Source organism: Triturus cristatus, chromosome 3_1, assembly GCF_964204655.1.
Source record: "Triturus cristatus chromosome 3_1, aTriCri1.1, whole genome shotgun sequence".
NCBI classification, from domain to species: Eukaryota; Metazoa; Chordata; class Amphibia; order Caudata; family Salamandridae; genus Triturus; species Triturus cristatus.
The window spans coordinates 204,588,605-204,608,025 of record NC_140583.1 but is presented as its reverse complement, the minus strand read 5'-3'; the positions used below and the strand labels follow the sequence as shown (position 1 = coordinate 204,608,025).

At 42.8% G+C, this 19,421-nt stretch overlaps 1 protein-coding gene across 7 annotated transcripts in view; it reads right to left on the bottom strand.

Moving 5' to 3' along the window:
• TLN2 (talin 2) overlaps positions 1-19,421 on the bottom strand; it is a 1,262,084-nt gene that overhangs the window by 232,080 nt on the left and 1,010,583 nt on the right. For all 7 annotated transcript variants that reach the window (XM_085643650.1, XM_085643649.1, XM_085643651.1 and 4 more), the window contains 4 exons: positions 14,736-14,882; positions 13,273-13,374; positions 7,753-7,872; positions 2,886-3,032 (listed from right to left, as the gene is read on the bottom strand). In XM_085643650.1, coding sequence (XP_085499776.1) covers positions 2,886-3,032; positions 7,753-7,872; positions 13,273-13,374; positions 14,736-14,882 — 516 coding nt within the window. The remainder of the gene's footprint in view (positions 1-2,885; positions 3,033-7,752; positions 7,873-13,272; positions 13,375-14,735; positions 14,883-19,421) is intronic.

The window sequence follows — 19,421 nt, the reverse complement described above, 5'->3', positions numbered from 1 at the left end:
CTAATAGGCCTTTCTTTGCAGAGGGCTCTCGCCTGCTCCTATGCCATCATACTTCGGAACAGCAATGGGTCGGCCATTTTGAAGTGTTTATAACCAGGGGGACCATCGGGGCGATATCATTCCTGCTGGAGAAGTCACAACTTGCAACCAAGTGGTTTTTACTTTAGATGGAGTTACACACTGTATCTTGGCCCTGTCGAGGAATAAAGTCCCATGGTCTGATAGTATCCCACAAGATTTGTTTACAGCCAATGTCGAGGTTTGGGCTCCACTCTTGACCCGGATCCTGAATGTGGCCGCCCGGGAGGGGATGTTGCCCTCCAGGTCTACAGCAGTGATTGTTCCTATTTTTAAGGAGGAGGACAATCCACAATGTTACCGCTCAATATATCTATTGGATGCGACAGTTAAGGTCCTGAGGACGGCGATTTTAAATAGGCATGGGAAATGGGCAGAGGAGAATAACATTCGGAGTGATGACCAACATGGTTTTAGGGTGGGAGATCTACTTCAGAGCAGGGTCTGAAGCTCCATTTAATTATTAATAAATAGACAGTTGCCCGGTCTGAATCTTTACATCTAGCATTTATGGACTTGACGTCTGCATTCGACAGGGTGAACCGGGAGAAACTCAGGGCTTTGCTTAGTGAAATGGTGGTTGACCCTAGTATTGTGGTCCTTTTAGCCAACCTTCACTGAAAGACCTCTGTTTCGGTGCGTTTTTCTCAGGGCGCTGCCCGTGCTCGCTCATTTTCTACCAGCTATGGTGTTCGTCAAGGATGTATTCTTGCCTCTTTAATGTTTACCCTTTATGTGAATGGGCTTGAGTCTGCTCTATTATCTCGGCGGACTGCCCAAAGGTTAGTGATAGATCTCTTCCCGTTTTATTATACGGGGATGGCGCAGTCCTTAGGGCTCGGACCGTCCATGGGTTGGATCTACTCCTGGTCAGGTATGTGTTATTTACAGGGAACCTTGACCTGTCAGTTAACTTCTCGAAGTCGTACGTGATGGTAGTGGGCCCAAAATCCACAAGGAGCAAGACATTTGAAGTGGCTAATTCTACTTTGGGTAAAGTCCTGGTGTACCCTTACTTGGGTGTTTTATTGGATGCTAAAAATTGTTGGAAGCCATTAGTTGAGGCAAAAAGACTAAGCTAGTTAAATCTATGGGGGGGTTTCTGGTTTCGTACACAGGTTTGGCTCCAGAGCGCCAAGTGACCTTTTAAAAATCTACCAGGCTAAATGCATATCACAACTTTGATATGGAAGCGAGGTATGGGGTTATGCCAAGATGGATAGGATTAAATCGGCAGAGAATACATTTCTACGCAAGATGATACAGGCTCACACACAGCTTTTTTGGTGTAGGCGGAGACTGGGCTTGCACAAGTGTCGGACCTGATATCCCCAAGCCCTCTTTTGTGTTGGATTAAGATCTGGAGGAGGGATGAAATGAAGTAAAATCGGTTGATCCTTGCGGACTGTTTGGCCCTCGATCAGGCTCATTAAATACCGTGGACAGCCTATGTTAAGGCAGCTTTTGCTTCCATATGTAGGCCCGATATTTATTAGGACCCCAGTGTTCTCTCCATGCATGAGCTGGGGTGAGTTAAAAGGTTGTTTTTAAACAACACAGGTTTGGAGAGGGAGTATCTGGAGCTGCGGAAACCATCAGTGTGGGGTCATATGTTGTTAAAAACCATGCAGGGGTTGGAGCCGTATCTCGCCAACATTTGTTCACAGCAAGTTTGCTTTTTATTGGCCAGGTTTAGGTTTAATCAACTGCATCAACTTTTGGCATCTCTATGTGGGTGGGCACAGTCTGAGGCAAGGTTGCCCTGCGGCTGCGATAAGTGTCCGCAGGACACTTTGCATTTTGTAATGTTTTGTTGGTATTTTAGCTGGCCTAGGAAGCGGTTTTTAATTTCTCTGCTGAAACCTCTGAATTTTAACCAAGTTAGGCCAACCAAGATGTATCTTCAGATGCTTCCCACTGACTGTGTTACTTTTACTGTTTTATCATTTTTGCGATCTGTTTTGGAGTCCAGGAGATCGAGACCTGACTAATGGATGTAGTGTCTGAGGGGTATGTGCTTTACTGGATTATTGCCAATTCCAATTCTATGTCACTATTTTATCATTTTAGCGAGCCAATATGGTGTCCTGGAGATCGAGATCTGATCAACAGATGCAGTGTTTGAGGGGGAGGGGGGTGTTTTACCGTTTTATTGATTTTCAATTTATTTTATTTCTAAGTGATGGATTTGATAATGAAGATGCTGTTTGTATTCTTTTATGGTGATTTTATCAAGCGAAAAAAGATTTATGAGAGACTAATATTGAACTGTATTTTTTTTGCATAATTAAGACATTGGACAATTTAGAGTTTGGCAGACTGTATACTCTTTCACAAACGTGGCAGATAATCCGTATACCGTATTACAGGTTCCACAGAATAGAAAGCACTGGTGGTACTTGTAATGTAGCGGAACAGATATCCGGCACTTCTGTAATGGAGGATCCAGTCCACTAAACTCTAAATAAGCCCATAGTTTGGAAAAGAAGCTAGAACATGAAGTTTAAAAGAAGGAAGCACACTTGGTGTATGTTGTTTAATGTACAATGCATTTATTTTCAGGGTGTTCCATCAAAAAAAGGTTGCGTCTATATGTTTTATGTTTGAACTAGCACCATTCTCAATTAAAAAAGGGTTGCCCTTGTCTCATACCTTTTTTTGTAGTTTAGTGGCTGTGGGCTGACATTTTAAATGTATTGGCCGCAAGCCAGAACTACTCAAAAAAGATGTGGCAATTGTGATCTGCAGCAGCACATGAGATAAATGCAAGCAACAGAATTGTGTGGTGGCCTTGAACTGCCTCTTACCTTTTCAGTGACAGCTCGAGCACATTCAATCAGTTCCCTTTTTGTGTAGCTGTCAGTCGGACAGATCTGAAGAGCCCCAGCTTTCTGTACAAGGAAGATGCAGCCGTGTCCCAGGTCCTGGACCCGGGTCTTTATCTGGAATCCAATCTGTAGGAAGAAAGGGAAAGAAATATGAATGATGTACAGCCCAGAATGATGTATATCACAGACAGGCATATGTACTCCTCTGGAATGTACAGGGAAAAACCAAACTGGTAGCATAAAACAAAAAAAGATGGTGCATAACTGCACAATTACATACTTTTGCATAGATGCCTATACCTGCAGGTTTTGCCGATACCTTTCATCTCGAAAAAAACCAGACACAGAATGCAAATTTTTATAAAAAAGATGAAACAAAAGCATACATTTTATCCAACCTAGTCTTGTGTATAGATCTTAAAAGATCAATCCTGGACATTGTCAAAGGCACCTGCAAGTAGACTTTGTTGTGCCACAATGGGCAGGTAAAAAGGAAAACCCAGTGATAGCTAAACACACTAGGAGTAGAAGCCTACCAGAGGTTTGCCACCATGCTCCATCTCAACACCACCAGAACCTTAACTGCAGCTTCTGGGGCATACATTGGTCAGATTCAACCTGACGAATATGAATTGTATGTAAACTAGAAATCTACATTTTTCGGACTAGTGCAAAAGTGAAAGTGCACAATTAATTTTCTTTCACATGGAAAACATTTTTCGTACTAACAGATTACCACAATAGCACCTAAAATCAGGAGGGCGTAAGGGATACTTTTCAAAACTCACTGCCCCTTGAAACTTATGCCTGTATACTGACTGGTTCCTGGAATTGCCTTTGTAAATATTTGTGACTACCCACATTGGTAAGGCTTTGTGGGCGTTCACCACTTTGGCAATTCTATTAAAAAAAGGGAACATCCACATATATTAATGCAAAATTCAAACAACTAGCATGTCTTCTGCAGAAGTAAATGTCATACGCAACCACAAAAATCCACAGATCTCAACTCGGTGAATCAAGGTCTGTCATTTACGAGAGCACAGACAGCGTTTTCCACACTATGTAGAACACAGGAGCAAAGACATTAGTAAGAATATGCCTAAATTAGACTATAATGGTGTCTGTTCCTATCCTACAAATTTCGAGGTCTCAACCCATCAAAAGTGTTCAGGTATCAGAACTAGTCCTGGTTAAAATGTAAATTATGCTGGCATAACCAGATACGTAAATTTCGCACACTCTTAATCAGAACACAATCATCCTTTCGCTTAGAATTTTCCTATCCCTCAAAATTGTCACCTCGGTTGTTTGATCCAGTGAGTAGCATCAATGCAAAAGGGACAGAATAATCTAGCAAGAACACATGCATAGTGGTACAGTTTCCTTAGGGAAAGGCAGGAGTATGTTTAAAAGCTCGATACAAAGAAGCAAAAACAGAGAAGGAAAGGAAAAAAATACTGTGAACAGACAACAAACTAAAATAGTTACTTAAGACTTAAGGGTGAATAAAGATGAAAAACCCTAGCACAGGAGAAAAACAAAATATGAAAAAAAATAAGCAGACCATACAAAATCAAAAATAGATATACATACCAAAAACAATAATCTGCAGAACCAAAAAAGTATATGTCTAAATAATGCTTTATGTACACCTATTTGCTCTATTTGCCTTACATTTTATTTTCTCATTTGTATAAGCACTGTTGGCTATTACACTAGCAGGGTGATCCTCACTTTAGGCCTCTACTTCTCTTGCTCGCTTTGAGAAATCAAGCCTGCTTTACAGCACTCAGGCGAAGAAGAAGGGGCAATGGGAGCCTGATGCTTGTCACAATGGGGAACAGAGGAGAAATGGCCCAAAAAGATGGCTTATATAAAGGGGCCACAAGTTATAGCAGGGGCAACTCTGCCTGGGAGACAATCCTAGTGGACATACCAAAGGCACTGTAGCCGCTTGTTTCTAGCCTCGACGGGTGGCCTAATTGTGCCCAAGGGGAGGTAAGCCTGATATTGCAAACAAACCAAAAAGAAACTAAAAATAGTGAAAAACTCTCACCCAAATAATGTGGCATACACAAGATCCACTATCCCTTATGGCAGAGCCCCTGCGTCCATACTGTGCAGGACGGCGCTAGTAAGGTGTGTGATGAAATTATGATACATGGGAGAATATTTGATCTGCATCTGTACCCAGTGGCCGGCATGGCTCGCGGGTGGCGGGGCGGGCGTGGAGCACTTACCTTCCCACCAAGTCTTGCGCGTCTGCTCCTGCTTTCGTCTTCCAGGAACAGGAAGCACCCAGCACACAGGCTCCCCTGGCCAATCACACCGCGGCGCTTAGCCAGGGGCTGGAGAGTTGGGTATGTTCTCCACGCAGGCTGTAATGCAGCCTACATGGAGAACAGGGAAGTGCACATGACTGTTTAAGGCGGCCCGAGAGGGCTGACCAAACAATCATTATGCACTTAGGAGGGTTGTACCCTCCTCCCCTGCTCTCCAGCCTACACCCTCATGCAAGCTGCCGCAGCAGGAGGACAAAATAAAATGATAATAAGATTAAGTTATTAGCATTTTATTTTTTTCTTTCTTTTGCTGCTTAAAGGCAGTGGGGCGACGCTCCTCCGCCTTAGCGGAGGAGCCGCTACGGTCTGTACCTCACCTTCTATTCCCACTAACCAAAATTAGTACTGGATCCCTGTTTGAACTGCAGTTGACACTCAAGGATCACCTTAAAACTGTATAAGTGTATAACAACATTATTGCACCGCTCTTATCCCAATCACAATGTTAAAACCAAGAGGGCTGTGTTAGGGATTCCTTTGTTCCCAATTGCAAACATGTTTAATGCCCCATAATTTGTCCACTAAGATCATAAGTCATTCTTCAAAATCTATATCCAGATGGGTTAAACTAATTATCTGTATCAAAATTAGTGTTAAGCGTGTAAAATACATCTACGCAGGGACAGTCCCAGATCTACATGCGTTCATCAATTGTTCCTTTTGCATTTGTCACCCTAAGTGGGACAGGTATGCCCAGATGTGGGCCCTGTGCCCACCATGCCACTGGAGTCAAGCTAGTCTGGTTGATGATGGGTGGTACCCTGAAACAGGTCCAAGGATGCTAGTTTCCGCTCCAGGGTGGACCTGGCCTGACATGGGGAGAAGGGTCAAGACTGACTGATTGGCATATGGCTGAGTCCAAACTTTCAGGGCATGTTGAGCAAAAAGACAATTGTTTTAGGCCCAAATCTCCGTACTAGTGATGAATATTTGACATTGTTCAGCACTCCGTCCATCAATTGTTCTTTTTGTATTAATATGAGAAACATCATCATAAAGGAGAGTTGAGAAATGCATGATGCGTAGGAGTCAGTGCTGAACATTAATTAAGAGGATGGCTCACTCTACATTGCTTGTAATGATTTCTTTAAACATTTCAATGGTTATTATACAGACTGCGTGTAACTTGGCCGATAGGGACATTGTCGACATCGCTAAGTTAGCATGAGCTCTGCTGCCATGATGCCGCTTTTGCGCACGTTACTACATGACTTTATTTTTGCAAGACTCTGTTTATGCCTTTCACATGAGAACCGTCTGCTTTGTGCATTCTCTGTCTGTTCCTGGAGTTTAGTCTGTAGACAGTGAGCAAGGTCGATAAACAATGCCCCTTGTTATTCTGTTCTGGTCAGTCCCTAGCACCTAGACAAAACACGCTAACACAGCTGCGGCTGCTGAAGACTCGTGCTTCGATATTATGGGAACGCATGTTTGGTTAACACACACTTGGAGAGGGAATTTACTAGGGAGAAGAGCCATGCTCTTGCTATGATGTAGCTCTACCATCTAGGCACTAAGGTATGGGGTCTGCTGACAAAGCCCAGAGATCTTCTATTATATAATACTTCTTCTTCTTACCAAGGGGAGGGTGGTCAAGCCTTACAGTCCTTTATCCACTGTCTATATAAGATGACATCACCCTTTATAATATATGGACTTGTTACAATGCTGTTTTAGGATTATGCGTTGTTCTGCTGGTAGTGGCTCGTATACTGCGTTATGGAGCACGATACTTAAAATAAACATTTTAAACTGTAACAGTGTCTGTCAATTCTTATTCTGGACAAGTACGGGTGAGTGAGCGAAAGGGTACGTCTTGTTACCGCGCTTCCTGAGAGAGTCAGGAGTGTTGGGTTCTGGGGTGTCTAATCATTTGCATATTCATGATTGTATAGGAGAGCGAGTGAGACACTATAGCTAGTCGGTCCGGGGATTGTGGGGACTGAGGCAGTAGGAAGGCTTAGCCCATATACACAGAGGTCCCATATTCCTGCAAATAGTTCTGTGTATGTGCAGAATCCCTGCAACACTGCATGTAACTTGATAAAATAATATTATACAGAGTGGATGCGTAATTGGATGAAAAAGAACTTTGGGAAAAATTATTAATAGAACAAACAATAAATAAAGAGTTATGCCTCCGCTTCTAGTGTATCAAGTGCAGCAGGTTCTTTTCAAACTAAGGAGATGTACCTCACGCATTGGAAAGAAAGTGAGAGATAAAACACAATGGAACTCAGGCAATTTAAAAAACTTGTGTTGGGTTGTTTAATTTGCTACAGACAATTCCTGGCAAAATGAAATAAGTGCTTAAATTTTTTGTAGGTGCCTAATAGCAACCAGGAGAATTCTGAAGTTAGCATTACTTTTCAATGCTCTGCCTGCTTTCTTTAACGAGTAACTTGGATTAAACACCACAATCATGTGTGAAAAACAGGGCCACATATTCTGAAACCATTGGAAAGTAAAATATGTATGTTGATTAGTTTCATGGGTCTGACCTCCACCGGCTCCGCTGTTGCTGCTGCCATCCGCCCTTGAACAGCCAAATTGCTATAATCACTGGTTACCAACGAGGCCAGACCTCCAAGCTCCTCTGGATTTGTAAAGGATTTGCTCATCTGAAAAACAACACAGTGAAAGAAGATGAATAACCAGATGAAAACGAACAGCCATTTGAAGTCCTTGTGAAGCTGTTCGCAAGGTACATATTTAGAAAATATGGATTGGAAGAGGCTGGAGAGTTTGAACAATGCCAAGGTGATGGTTTACTAGACTAATGTGTCCACTACAGTGATATGTTTATGACTTGGAAAGATTCAGCTTTAAATCCTAGTGTATTCCACCCAGCCACACACTCTTTTGCGGTTAATTAAATAAGTACCAGGGAGTTGGATAATAATAACACTTAGTCTGCTATTGTAAACAATTAATTGAGCAATATTAATTTAGGGAAACAAGCATGTGTCAAATGTCATGGCCATATCACAAAAGTGCTTAAGGTACATTATATGTGAGGCTGAAAGAACTGTGAAACTGCCACTCAATCAATCAATCAATCAAGGATTTATAGAGCGTGGCAAATCACCCCTGAGGGTTTCAAGGCACTGGAGAGTGTAGGTTGCTGTATTGTATGCTGCTCATTCGCATAGTCAGGTCCTGAGTCCCTTCCTGAATTAATGGAGCGAGGAAGTTGCACTGAGGTGCAGGGAGAGGCTGTTGCAAGCCTTGGCTGTCAGGTGTGAGAAAGAGCGTCCACCACTGTTGCCACACCGTATCGGGAGTGTGTAAACGATGAAAAAGGTGGTGGACCGCAGGTGTCTGGTTGGTCGGTGGAGGCTCATGTGTTGTTGATGTATGCTCGTCCTTCGTCGTCCTGGTTAGCTTGGGTCAGCATCTTCAACTGGCATCTCTTCTGAATCGGGAGCCAGTAAAATTTCTTGAGGTGTGGTGTGGTGTGATGTGGATCCATTTGGGGAGGTCGAGGATGAGTCAAGCCACTGTATTCTGTATTGTCTGTAGTGTTTTCAGGAGGCGTGCCTTGATTCTTACGTAGAGTGTGTTTCCGTAGTCCAGTCTGCTGGGGACAAGGGCTTGTGTGACGGTCCTTCTTGTATGAACTGGGAACCATCTGAAGATCTTGCGAAGCACACACAGGGTGTAGAAGCAGGCAGATGAGACTGCATTGACTTGATTCTCCATAGAGAGCTTGCTGTCCAGTATGAGACCGAGGTTGTGGGCATGATCTGTAGGGGTGGAAGTGAGCCGAGCTCGGTGGGCCACCAAGCGTTGTTACATGGTGAGGTGTTGTTCTCGAAGATGAGGAATTCCATCTTGTCTGTGTTGAGATTGAGGAAGTTTTCATTCATCTATTCAGCGACGTTCAACATGCACCTTTGGAAGTTGGTTCTGGTGGTGGAGGGGTCTTTTGACAGTGAGAGGATGAGTTGGGTGTCATCAGCTTAGGATAAGATGTTGAGTCCGTGTGATCTGGCCAAGGAGGGGCATGTACATGTTGAAGAGGTTGTAGCTGAGAAACGATCCTTGGGGGACAACGCAGATGATGTTCTTAGGTTCCGAGGTGTAAGGTGGGAGAGGGATTCTCTGGGTTCTTCCGGCAAGGTATGAGGTGATCCATTTGAGGGCATCTCCCTGGATTCCGATGTGGTGGAGTCTGTTGGTCATAATGTGGTGGGATAAGGTGTCGAATGCGGCTGAAAGTCCAAGAGGATGAGGCTGTTGTTTCTCCGTGGTTCAGGAGGGCCCAGATGTCATTGGTGGCTGTGATAAAGGCTACTTTGGTGCTGTGGTTGGCCCAGAATCCTGACTGAGAGGGCTCCAGGTTGGAGACTGTTGTGTTCCAGGTGTGCGGTGAGTTGCTGGTTGATGGCCTTCTCAAGCACCTTCACTGGGTAGGGGAGCAGCGAGATGGGCCTGTAGTTCTTCAGATCTGCTGCGTTGGCAGAGGGTTTCACTGGTAAGGAAAGCTCTTTTCTTTAAACTCTGCCCAGGTGTGTAACATAACTTAAGTATGTATGTGCTTTATGGTTGCATGTCCTACAGTGCTGTCAGTGTTCAGGTAACTTCACACCCTGGTCTTGAGCATGCTGTCACAGACCGGAGTATAATTTTGGATTGTTAAATTAGATCATGAATAGGTGAGCTGTGGGTAATATTGTATTGTATTGTAATTGCATTTATATAGCGCTTACTACCCCTGACGAGGCGTCGAAGCGCTTTTTTCGGTGAGTAGCACGCTACTCCGGAACCCAAGATGTATTAGTGTTGAATTAGTATAGTGAAATCTGAAAGTAATTTGAGTGGTGGATATTAGTCAGTTATTTGAATTCAGAAGGATAGCGGAGAGATAGAAGAGGGAAAAAGGTTTGCATTTATAAAGCGCTTGTTACCCCTGATGGGGTGTTGAGGCGCTTTTTTTGGCAAGTAGCACGCTACTCCGGAACCCAAGAAGGATTAGTGTTGAATTAGTATAGTGAAATATGAAAGTAATTTGAGTGGTGTATATTAGTTATTTGGATTGAGAAGGATAGCAGAGGGATAGAAAAGGGAAAAAAGGTTTGCATTTATATGGCGCTTTTTTACCCTTAATGGGGTGTTGAAGCATTTTCTTGCGGAGTAGCGCGCTACTCTGGAACCCATAATGATTAGTGGTGAATTAGTATAGTGAAATATGAAAGTAATTTGAGTGGTGGATGTTAATCAGTTATTTGGATTGAGAAGGAAAGCGGAAGGATAGAGGAGGGAAAAAGGTTTGCATTGCGCTCTAGCGCTTGTTACCCCTGTTGGGGTGTTGAAGTGCTTATTTTGGCGAGTAGCATGCTACTACGGAACCCATTAAACGATTAGTGTTGAATTAGTATGGTGAAATATGCAAGTAATTTGAGTGGTGGATGATATGTTAGTCGGTTATTTGGATTGAGAAGGGTAGCAGAGGGATAGAAGAGGGACAGAGGTTTGCATATCTATCTAGCGCTTGTTACCCCTGATGGGGTGTTGAAGTGCTTTTTCGGCAAGTAGCATGTTACTTCGGAACCCATAAAGGATTAATGGTGAATTAGTATGGTGAAATATGAAAGTAATTTGAGAGGTGGATATGTTAGTCAGTTATTTGGATTGAGAAGGATAGCGGAGGGATAGAAGAGGAAAAAAAAGGGTTGCATTTATATAATGCTTGCTACCCCTAATGAGGTGCTGAAGCGCGCTTTTTTCGGTGAGTAGCACGCTACTCGGAACCCATAAAGGATTAGTGGTGAATTAATATAGTGAAATATGAAATTTGACAAGTGGACATGTTAGTCTGTTATTTTTTCTTTTTAAAGGATAGTGGAGGGATAGAAGAGTGAAGGATGTATATGTATATATATATATTCTTTTGTGCAAGTCATTGCAGTAGTGGGAGGCTTGGGATGAGTAAAAAGGGATGTGGAGGGGAAGAGTCAGAGGGAAGAGTTTAACCCCTTCAGTGCCCATGACGAGCTGGACTCGTCATGGGCTGCGGTGGCGCTGTGCCCATGACGAGTCCAGCTCGTCATGAACTCCGCCCGCTAATGCAAGGCGCGGCACTGGGCGGGGAAAGGGGCGGGCATGCAAGGGGTTAAAAAAGGCTTGTTTAGAGGGGTCAGTATTGTAAAAAAAAAAAAAAAGGTGTCAGATGGTGCAAAGAGGGGTAGAGTAGGGGAGAGTCTAGAAAAGGCTATTTTGGGGATCATAGTAGTGGTATGCTGATTCTGTGTTAATGCCTAGTTGTAAGTGTGTTGCCGTGGTTAGTGTTGTTTGGTTTGTGTACCCAGCCATCTTTAACAATTTCAATAAGTGCCATCTGGTAGTGCTGGCATGTTCACTGCCTGGCTTGAAGTATATGTCAAAAGTAACAAACTGTATGGCATCTTGTTAGGGTTTGCAGAGCCCTATAAACCATACTAGCTGTCTGGTGTTAGAATGTGCTGTGTTGGTATTGTTTAGGGGTGATGTATTGTTTTCTGGTCTCTTCCTTACTGGATGACATGTTTTGTTTTGGCGTTTATACAATTGTGACAGGATGACCAGAGATGTAGAACAAGGGATCTCATTAGCCAAATAATCCCACAACAGAATACGTGGAAGCTGTGACAGTGGTCTGCTAGAATGCTTATGTTCAATTATTAGTAACAAATATCTATTAGCCAATTTACAAAGTAAAAATACATAAGATCTATTTCCACGCCACCTTTTGCTCACTGGTCTGAATACTGCAATATAGAATAATTCCGACTGTGTGTATAAAGATGTGTTTTCTTGCAGAACTGTGGGCAACACAAAGCATCTTGGACAACCTAAGAAAAGGACTCAGAAAAAACATCTCTTTCTGCCTTACACCTTCTAAGTTAAAAAAACAATCCCACTTTATAAAGGTGTATTGAACAAGGCGTAGGCCAGTCAAAGAGTTAAAAAAAGACCAAACTAAATGATTAGGGTACCCCTGGTTACTATCTCACAGTGGTAAACTCTCAAGCAGGATTTGATTAGCAAGACACCATTAAGGGTAAAACATTCTGAACTGGCAAAATGTCCTGCAGTGCTCTCATCACAAATCATGCTCTAAGAGCAAGCAATTATTTGTGCTGCAATGTGTGTGTAGGAGTGTAGGCTGTTCACTGCATGACGTTCCAGGTATGCTGGTGTGTATGGCCATAGCAATGTTATGTGGTCCGGTTGAATCCCCAGTGAGTGGAGTCATGTAGCTTTCTGTATATTAATGTCTGTGTGTGACCGTAGTTTGCCCTCAAGTTTACACTGCTGGTGCATGCCACTCATAAAGGGGGCTAGACTAAGAATCAAATTACAGCCAGGACACAGCAGAGGAGTACAGGATGAAAGAGTACACAGAAAGAAGTGGCCCTAAAGCAGAACATGCTAGTCCTGCAAACTGGTGTGAGTTGTCAGATTCCCCAGCACTAGAAGAAAGCTGGCAAAGGCACAAATGGTGGCAGCAGGCAGTTGGCTCTATTTTAAAAGACAATCAACATTTGAACCCACTGTAGGAAACATGCAGCAAAAAAAAAAATCAATACATCTGAATGCAGAAGTATAACATACATCACGGCAGCACAAATCAACTTTGTTGGAGTACTGCTTGCAGTACATGCATTTTCCACCGGCTGCATTTGCACTACTGCAAGCAATTCCTACTGTAAGACACGTTGCTGTCTGAAAAGGAGGGCCATTTAGTGTCTAAAACAAAGGCACTACTGCTCTGGTCTTAAAATGATCTAAGTCAACACCCAACTCGTTTTCACAAGTGAAACGTTGGAGTATAGTTTTCTACAGAGTAGCACTGGGCAGCCACACCACTCTATTTCAGCACACGCGTACAAACCTTTACACACCTACACTACAAATGTTTTGGTACAATATATTCCACATACACTGAAATGTACAGAGCCCTATTAACACCCGTCCTATTATTATGCCCTGAATACAATGCATGTGCTTTCACAGAACAATGAACAAGGTTTACTCACCATCTCGTGGGCAGTCACTGCAATCGCTTTTGAATATTTGACCACAGTGGTCTGGTAATCCACAAATGATCCTTTGGGCTCTGGAGGGGTTCCTTCATCCAACTGAAATAGGAGGAGACTGTCAAATGAGAGCCCCAAAGCACTGCTAGAACACACGACTAAATAAAGGAATTGCAAAGCATTACAAGTTGCGTGTCCTTGTTGGATTCACTTTGTCTAAAGCAATTTCGTCACCTGGCATGGTCACAGCTACATAACAGCAATACATGTTTTTCATTACATAATGTGAGAATGACAATATGATTACCACAAGCGTGATTACATTTTTATGGTACAATCTGTCAGACTCTCTACCTGTCACTAGGGATTGGCATTTAAAGAATCAGAAGTTAGTGCCATTGCTTTTCAAAAGCTTGCAACTGATGGCATACAGCATAGGCAGAAAAAAGCGACATTCTTCATTTATGATGACGTGATGTTAGAAACAATACATCCCAAGAATCCTGGTGCAGTGATGATAGAAACACTGAAGCCAGAAACTACTCTCCCTCACATTTTTATGGTTGTACTGTGCAAGTTTCCAATTAGACCAGTGAAGGTGCTATAGCAAGATTTAAGTTTATCACCTAGTGGAGCAAAAAATGCATCTTCTCCAAATCAAATTAGAAAGTGTATGAGGGTCTACTAAAAACCTAAATCTACTATCCCAAACCCACCAAAGGCATCTGGTGTGTGACATAACTTAATCATGTAACACACTAAGTTACTGAGGGCAAAATACCTCAAGGAAATCATTATTAGGAAGGAAAAGGTTTGCCTCACAGGAGCAGAAGATGCCCATTCACAGGAATAATAAACAAACAGTGAGTCCAGCAAAAGGCGCCATATAATTGGTAATAAACAAGAAGTTTGGGATACATTTACTGGCACAGAGGTGTTGCCTGACCACACAGCACTACTCTGTCGTAGTGCACTCTGATGTGCAAGATGCTATATTTACACTTGTGAAAATGTCAGCTACTTCAAAGGATTATTCATCTGGCATCTCCCGAATATCCTAAAGGAAACTGTTCGATGTTTGGAACTTGAAAACTAAGAGTTATAGTGCATAACAACCCTTGTAAAATAATTGAAAAACAAAAAAAATTAGGCAGTGAAACAGACTTTAGACTCCTTGACGGGGATCTGTAAAGAGATTTAAAAATGTCACAGTGGGTAAAAGGTTGGACAGGCATTTCAAAATGAAAAGGTCCGACATTTAGCTTTGTACATAACACATATTTTTGGATTAGAGGTCACTCATTTAGATTTAAGAGAGCTTCTTTGTGAGCACTGTGCATTTTATAAGCATAATATATATTTATTTATTGCGACAATAACAGTGAAGCTGGTCAATTATACTTTAAAATGTTCATAAACAAAAAAGAAAATTGGGTAAAAAAAGCATACGTATAAAACCTCACCTTATTCATCGCTTCGGCGATGGAGTCCACCATACCTCCCACCATGCCCACCTCACTGGCCGCTTCGTTCAGAGTCACCATAAGATCATCCACCGCCTCCTTCATTAACTGGGCTGCCTCTGTTATTGCGTCATGAGTGTGGGAAGCCTACGAGTGGGGAAATGCAAAAAATAATTAATGAGTCTGTGATTCAGTTCAGCAGATAACTTTCCATGGTGGTAAGGAAGGAGCTTGGAGCCAGAGATGGTGTCTCGATTCACTCCTTCCACTTATTTTATCACAGACTCAGCCTCCAAATGTTCAACAAGAAGGTACATAAACTATAAACCATATGACACAATGGTCTGTACCTCAACTGTATTTCAGCATCTTTCGATTAGTAAATAATGTTATTCATGGGACCTCACTCCTGACTACACCAAATGCAATGAATGATTATGGTTAGAAATTAAAATAGACTAGTGCATCCACCTGCCTTTAATTAAATGATCAGTCAGTGATAAAGTGTGATACAAGACACACAAATATGTTTTGACAAATACAAAGATACTTTATTCAATATTGCTATCAACATAAAGACTTACTACTTCTTGAAATCCATCTTTTATAAGTCAATATTTAACTACCAAAATCATACAAAAGTACAAACTACATTCATAATCCACAATCATACCTCGAACAAACACAAAAACATATGCAAAACATTTTTAACACTAACACAAAATGCATTATTGTGAGAGGTTTTTGTCATTTCTTCAAACAAGTTATTGAAACTACATTAGGCTATACTTAACTCATAGCCCTCCAGGTGGATGTTAAATCTTTCATAAATATATTCAATTTTCACAAACTATATAAGCCTCAAAGAATTGTGTATAACTGTTGAGAGGTTTAACCAAGCCACATTTAGCCAAAAGACTTACGAGAGCCTATTGGGAAGGCACATCATTCTTCCTGCTACGCCTCCAGTGTCTCCACCTTTGCTAGATTTGCATTTGAATGATTACATGACTTTAGAATATTGCAAAAAAACTGATTTACAGTCTCAACAGCTTCCGTTTTCAAGCCCATGCCTCACTACCACCAGCCTCATGGACGTCTGTTGCGATCTGCAGCCTGCAGATTGGGTCCACCAGCCAAAGTCTGCATTCCAACCCAGGTGGTGATGCACAAAGCACAGCCTGCTTATCACATGCCGCAGGCTGACTGCCTAGAACCACATATCCAACTGCAAGCAGACTGAAGGATATCAGATCCAAGGACTAAGGTGTACCAGTTTCTGCTGATTTTATGCACTTTACGAAACTTTTCAAGTGTCCGAGAAGTTTCTTAGCTACAGTGACTACATTCACTCAGACACGTGGGTAGAAGTCAGTCACTGAAGACATCATACACACTGATACAGAGTGATAAGATGTCACCTCAGGTGGCACAATACCCTGTGGGGATAACAACTCCCATTCTGGAGAGGTACCCAGACCGCTTGCCAGATCCAGCCCTTCACAATTAGGATCCAAGACAACAATTTCACCTTCTTCCAAATCCTGAGCTTCTCTATACAAATATTGCTGCTCCTCAAAAATCCTCCGAGGCTCTCTTATAGATCATATCTTCGGTACCAGCGTTGGTGGCACCAATACCAGTGTTGGTGTTTTCCGGTAACTATGCCGGCAGCTGCTCAGAAACTGAATACGAGTGACACGGTGCCGGTTCGGATCCAGACGGAGCTGAAGAGGGGTAATTCGGCACCGGAGACTCTTGCCTCAATCCTTCCACTCGCAATGGCACCATCTGTCCAGGCGTCGGTGGACGCCCGTTCACCGGAGTCATAGGCATAAAAGGAGCCAGCTGGTAGAGTGCCGGAAAGCCTCCTAAGGAATAAGAGAGAGGACCCATGGGGCCAGCCAGCGCCTCAGATGGAGTCCGAGCCCTTGCAAAAATGCTGAAAATAACATTCAAGAAGCTCAAAGGATAGGGGCCGGGTACACCGAATATTCCTCTTGTATGGGGGGCACAGGCAATGGCGGAGGCTGCGTAACAAACTGATCTATACCTGGCTCAGGGTGTCCAGGAGGTGTCACAGTTCTTGGAGTAGAGGGCGACGCTGGAGCAACTCCTGGAATTGGAGTCAGAGAGTTATCACCTCCTTCCCCACGAGGCCTTGGAGAAGGTGACACTGACTTTGATGAAACAGCTCTTGAAGAGCGACGCCGAGAGCCATGACATCACTTCTTCTTGTGCTTCTTTCTTGACGACTATGAAGAGTGGGGAGACGGTAACTCCGACTGAGGTCGAGGTCATCGATGACCTCTCTTCCCCTTCCCATTGCCATAAAGAGCTCTGCCTCCCATTCCCTCAAGGCATTCGAGTTCTTCTTTTGACATGACAAACAGGCCTTGACATCGTGATCGGAACTCAGGCACCAAAGGCAATCGTCGGGCAGGTCCGTAATTGGCATTTGTCCATCACATTCCCTGCACGGCTGGAATCCGGACTTCCTTGGAGGAGACATCTTCACTTGCACCAATGCTGAACCTGTATAAAAGGAAGACATCTCCTACAATACGAAAAGCACAGAAAACACGTTATGCCACGAAGGTACGGAAAAAAGGGAACGGACGTCAGCATGCGGATGAGGTCTTCTTATGCTCCGACGAGGTCATGCAGAGTCGCGTGCAGAGCTGTGGCATTATGACGTCCTCGTCAATGTGGGAGAGCTGTAAAGAAAGTTTCAGTGGACTGCTGGTGTATACAAATGGTGAGGAATCCACAGGTAAATGTATCCATCAGAAATTTCTATGCAAATACAGAAGCAAGTAGATAAAATATGTGAAACTGTTAAAAACATACATACAATAGAAGATGCTATGGGTCTTGATGGATAAAGTATATGGTCATGATTGAATGGTATCTTTGGAGGTTAGATAATTGAGATTCTCAAGATTATTCTGATAATTTTTGTCATTCTCTGGTTGATACAAATTCTTGTGGCATCTTTGGAGGTTAGGTCTGCAGTACCTCAATTCCAAGTCTTACCAGAAACAAAAGCACTTCCTCATTCTACTCAATGGCACTGCTAGATGACGAGGAGTATGATGACTGGAGGTTTGCTTAGAGGGCTTTGGTACGGCATGAAAGAAACACAGAACAGGAAATAGAGATTAAGGAAAACTAATGCGCCCTAATTTGCTCTACTAAATTGCTAAAAAAGGGAGGAAGAGTATAATAGAAAAAATATTTATTTGCTTCACTGTAACAAGTAACTTGCTCCAGCCAAATTCATTTAAATGCGCCTTCACAAATTCAATACCAGATTCCCAAAAGTGTTTCCAAAAGGGAACTTCAATATTTATTTCTAATGTTTTTCCATGAGGTCATGATGATGCAAGCCTGCCTGCTCATTTGGTACATGAGGATTTCAAAAGTATCTGCCACCCTTTTGACAAGAGCTTGAAAACTTTGAACGTCCTCAGATTATGGTTTGAGATGAGGAGAATCAATATCATCCAAAGACAAAGTTCCCCCATCTTCATCAACACTGTAATTTCTGTAATTGCGGTAACTCTAACTGTACACCGCCCTTCTATCCTCCGAACTATACTGTGATGATTCACATGCTATAAAGAAACTCGATAGGCAGAGGTGACACAATAACAGAAAGCTTAAGAGCTGAAGTGGAGAAATAGTAGGTCATTGCTCCTTTTCTTCCACCTTAACTTCATTTGCTCAGTTAAATCTTAAGCTTCCATTGGTCGGATGGTTGTTAACTATGATGAAGGTCCTGTGGTCATGTACCTCAACATCACTGAGGTTAGTGTTGCAGGCAAAGACAAAAAAGCAACAAGGGTCTTGACATAGTGGACATTGATTAGGGGAATGGATTAATAGGAGAAGCAGGAAAGGTCAACGGTGAAGCCCAGGAAGCTGAAAGAATCAAACTGCAACAGAGTCCAGATACACACACAAGTAAATTTATCCGCATTGGAAAGAGGAAAGTTTATTTTCTGTGTGATGTGAAAACTCAGGAAAGCGATGAAAGCGGCAAAGACATAACTTGCTCTTTCTCATCAGACAAAGCATATTTTCCCTCTCTAAATAAGGACAGTAGTTTCCTAGCCCCAGATTAGTTAATTCTGGCTGAAAATAGCTCACAAATCCAACAATCATCATCTAATAATTTTTCATGTGGCATCTCCACAGCTTGAATGATTGATACAAAGTTTGGTCACAAACAACAGATACCGTCTTGAAAACCATTTAATTGCTACAAGACGTACAACATAAAAAAAAAGAATGTGAACAAACAATTTGGGGATTCTGGGGCGGACCGTGGTCTCCACTAGAGAACTTTGTCTACTGAGGACATGGCAGTTGTCAAATTGTGTGCAGAAGACTGGACACGATTTGAAGGATGGAACTGTGGGACCTGGCCATTCAATATCTAAACGACAACATCAGGACCCACCTATCTACTAAAACTGCGTGCATTGGGACTCCTGCATCCAAACAGGAACCCCTGTGAATCTGACCAGCACAATGTGTTTCCGATGTACCCAGAAGGTTTCTCAGTGCCCTTTGCACTGAGAGCTGATCCATGGGATGTGGGAGGGGTGTGTGGTGGGGATTTCGTTTCTGTCTTATTCACGGTGGGTATGCCCGCCAAGTTGTTCTAACAAGACAAGAACG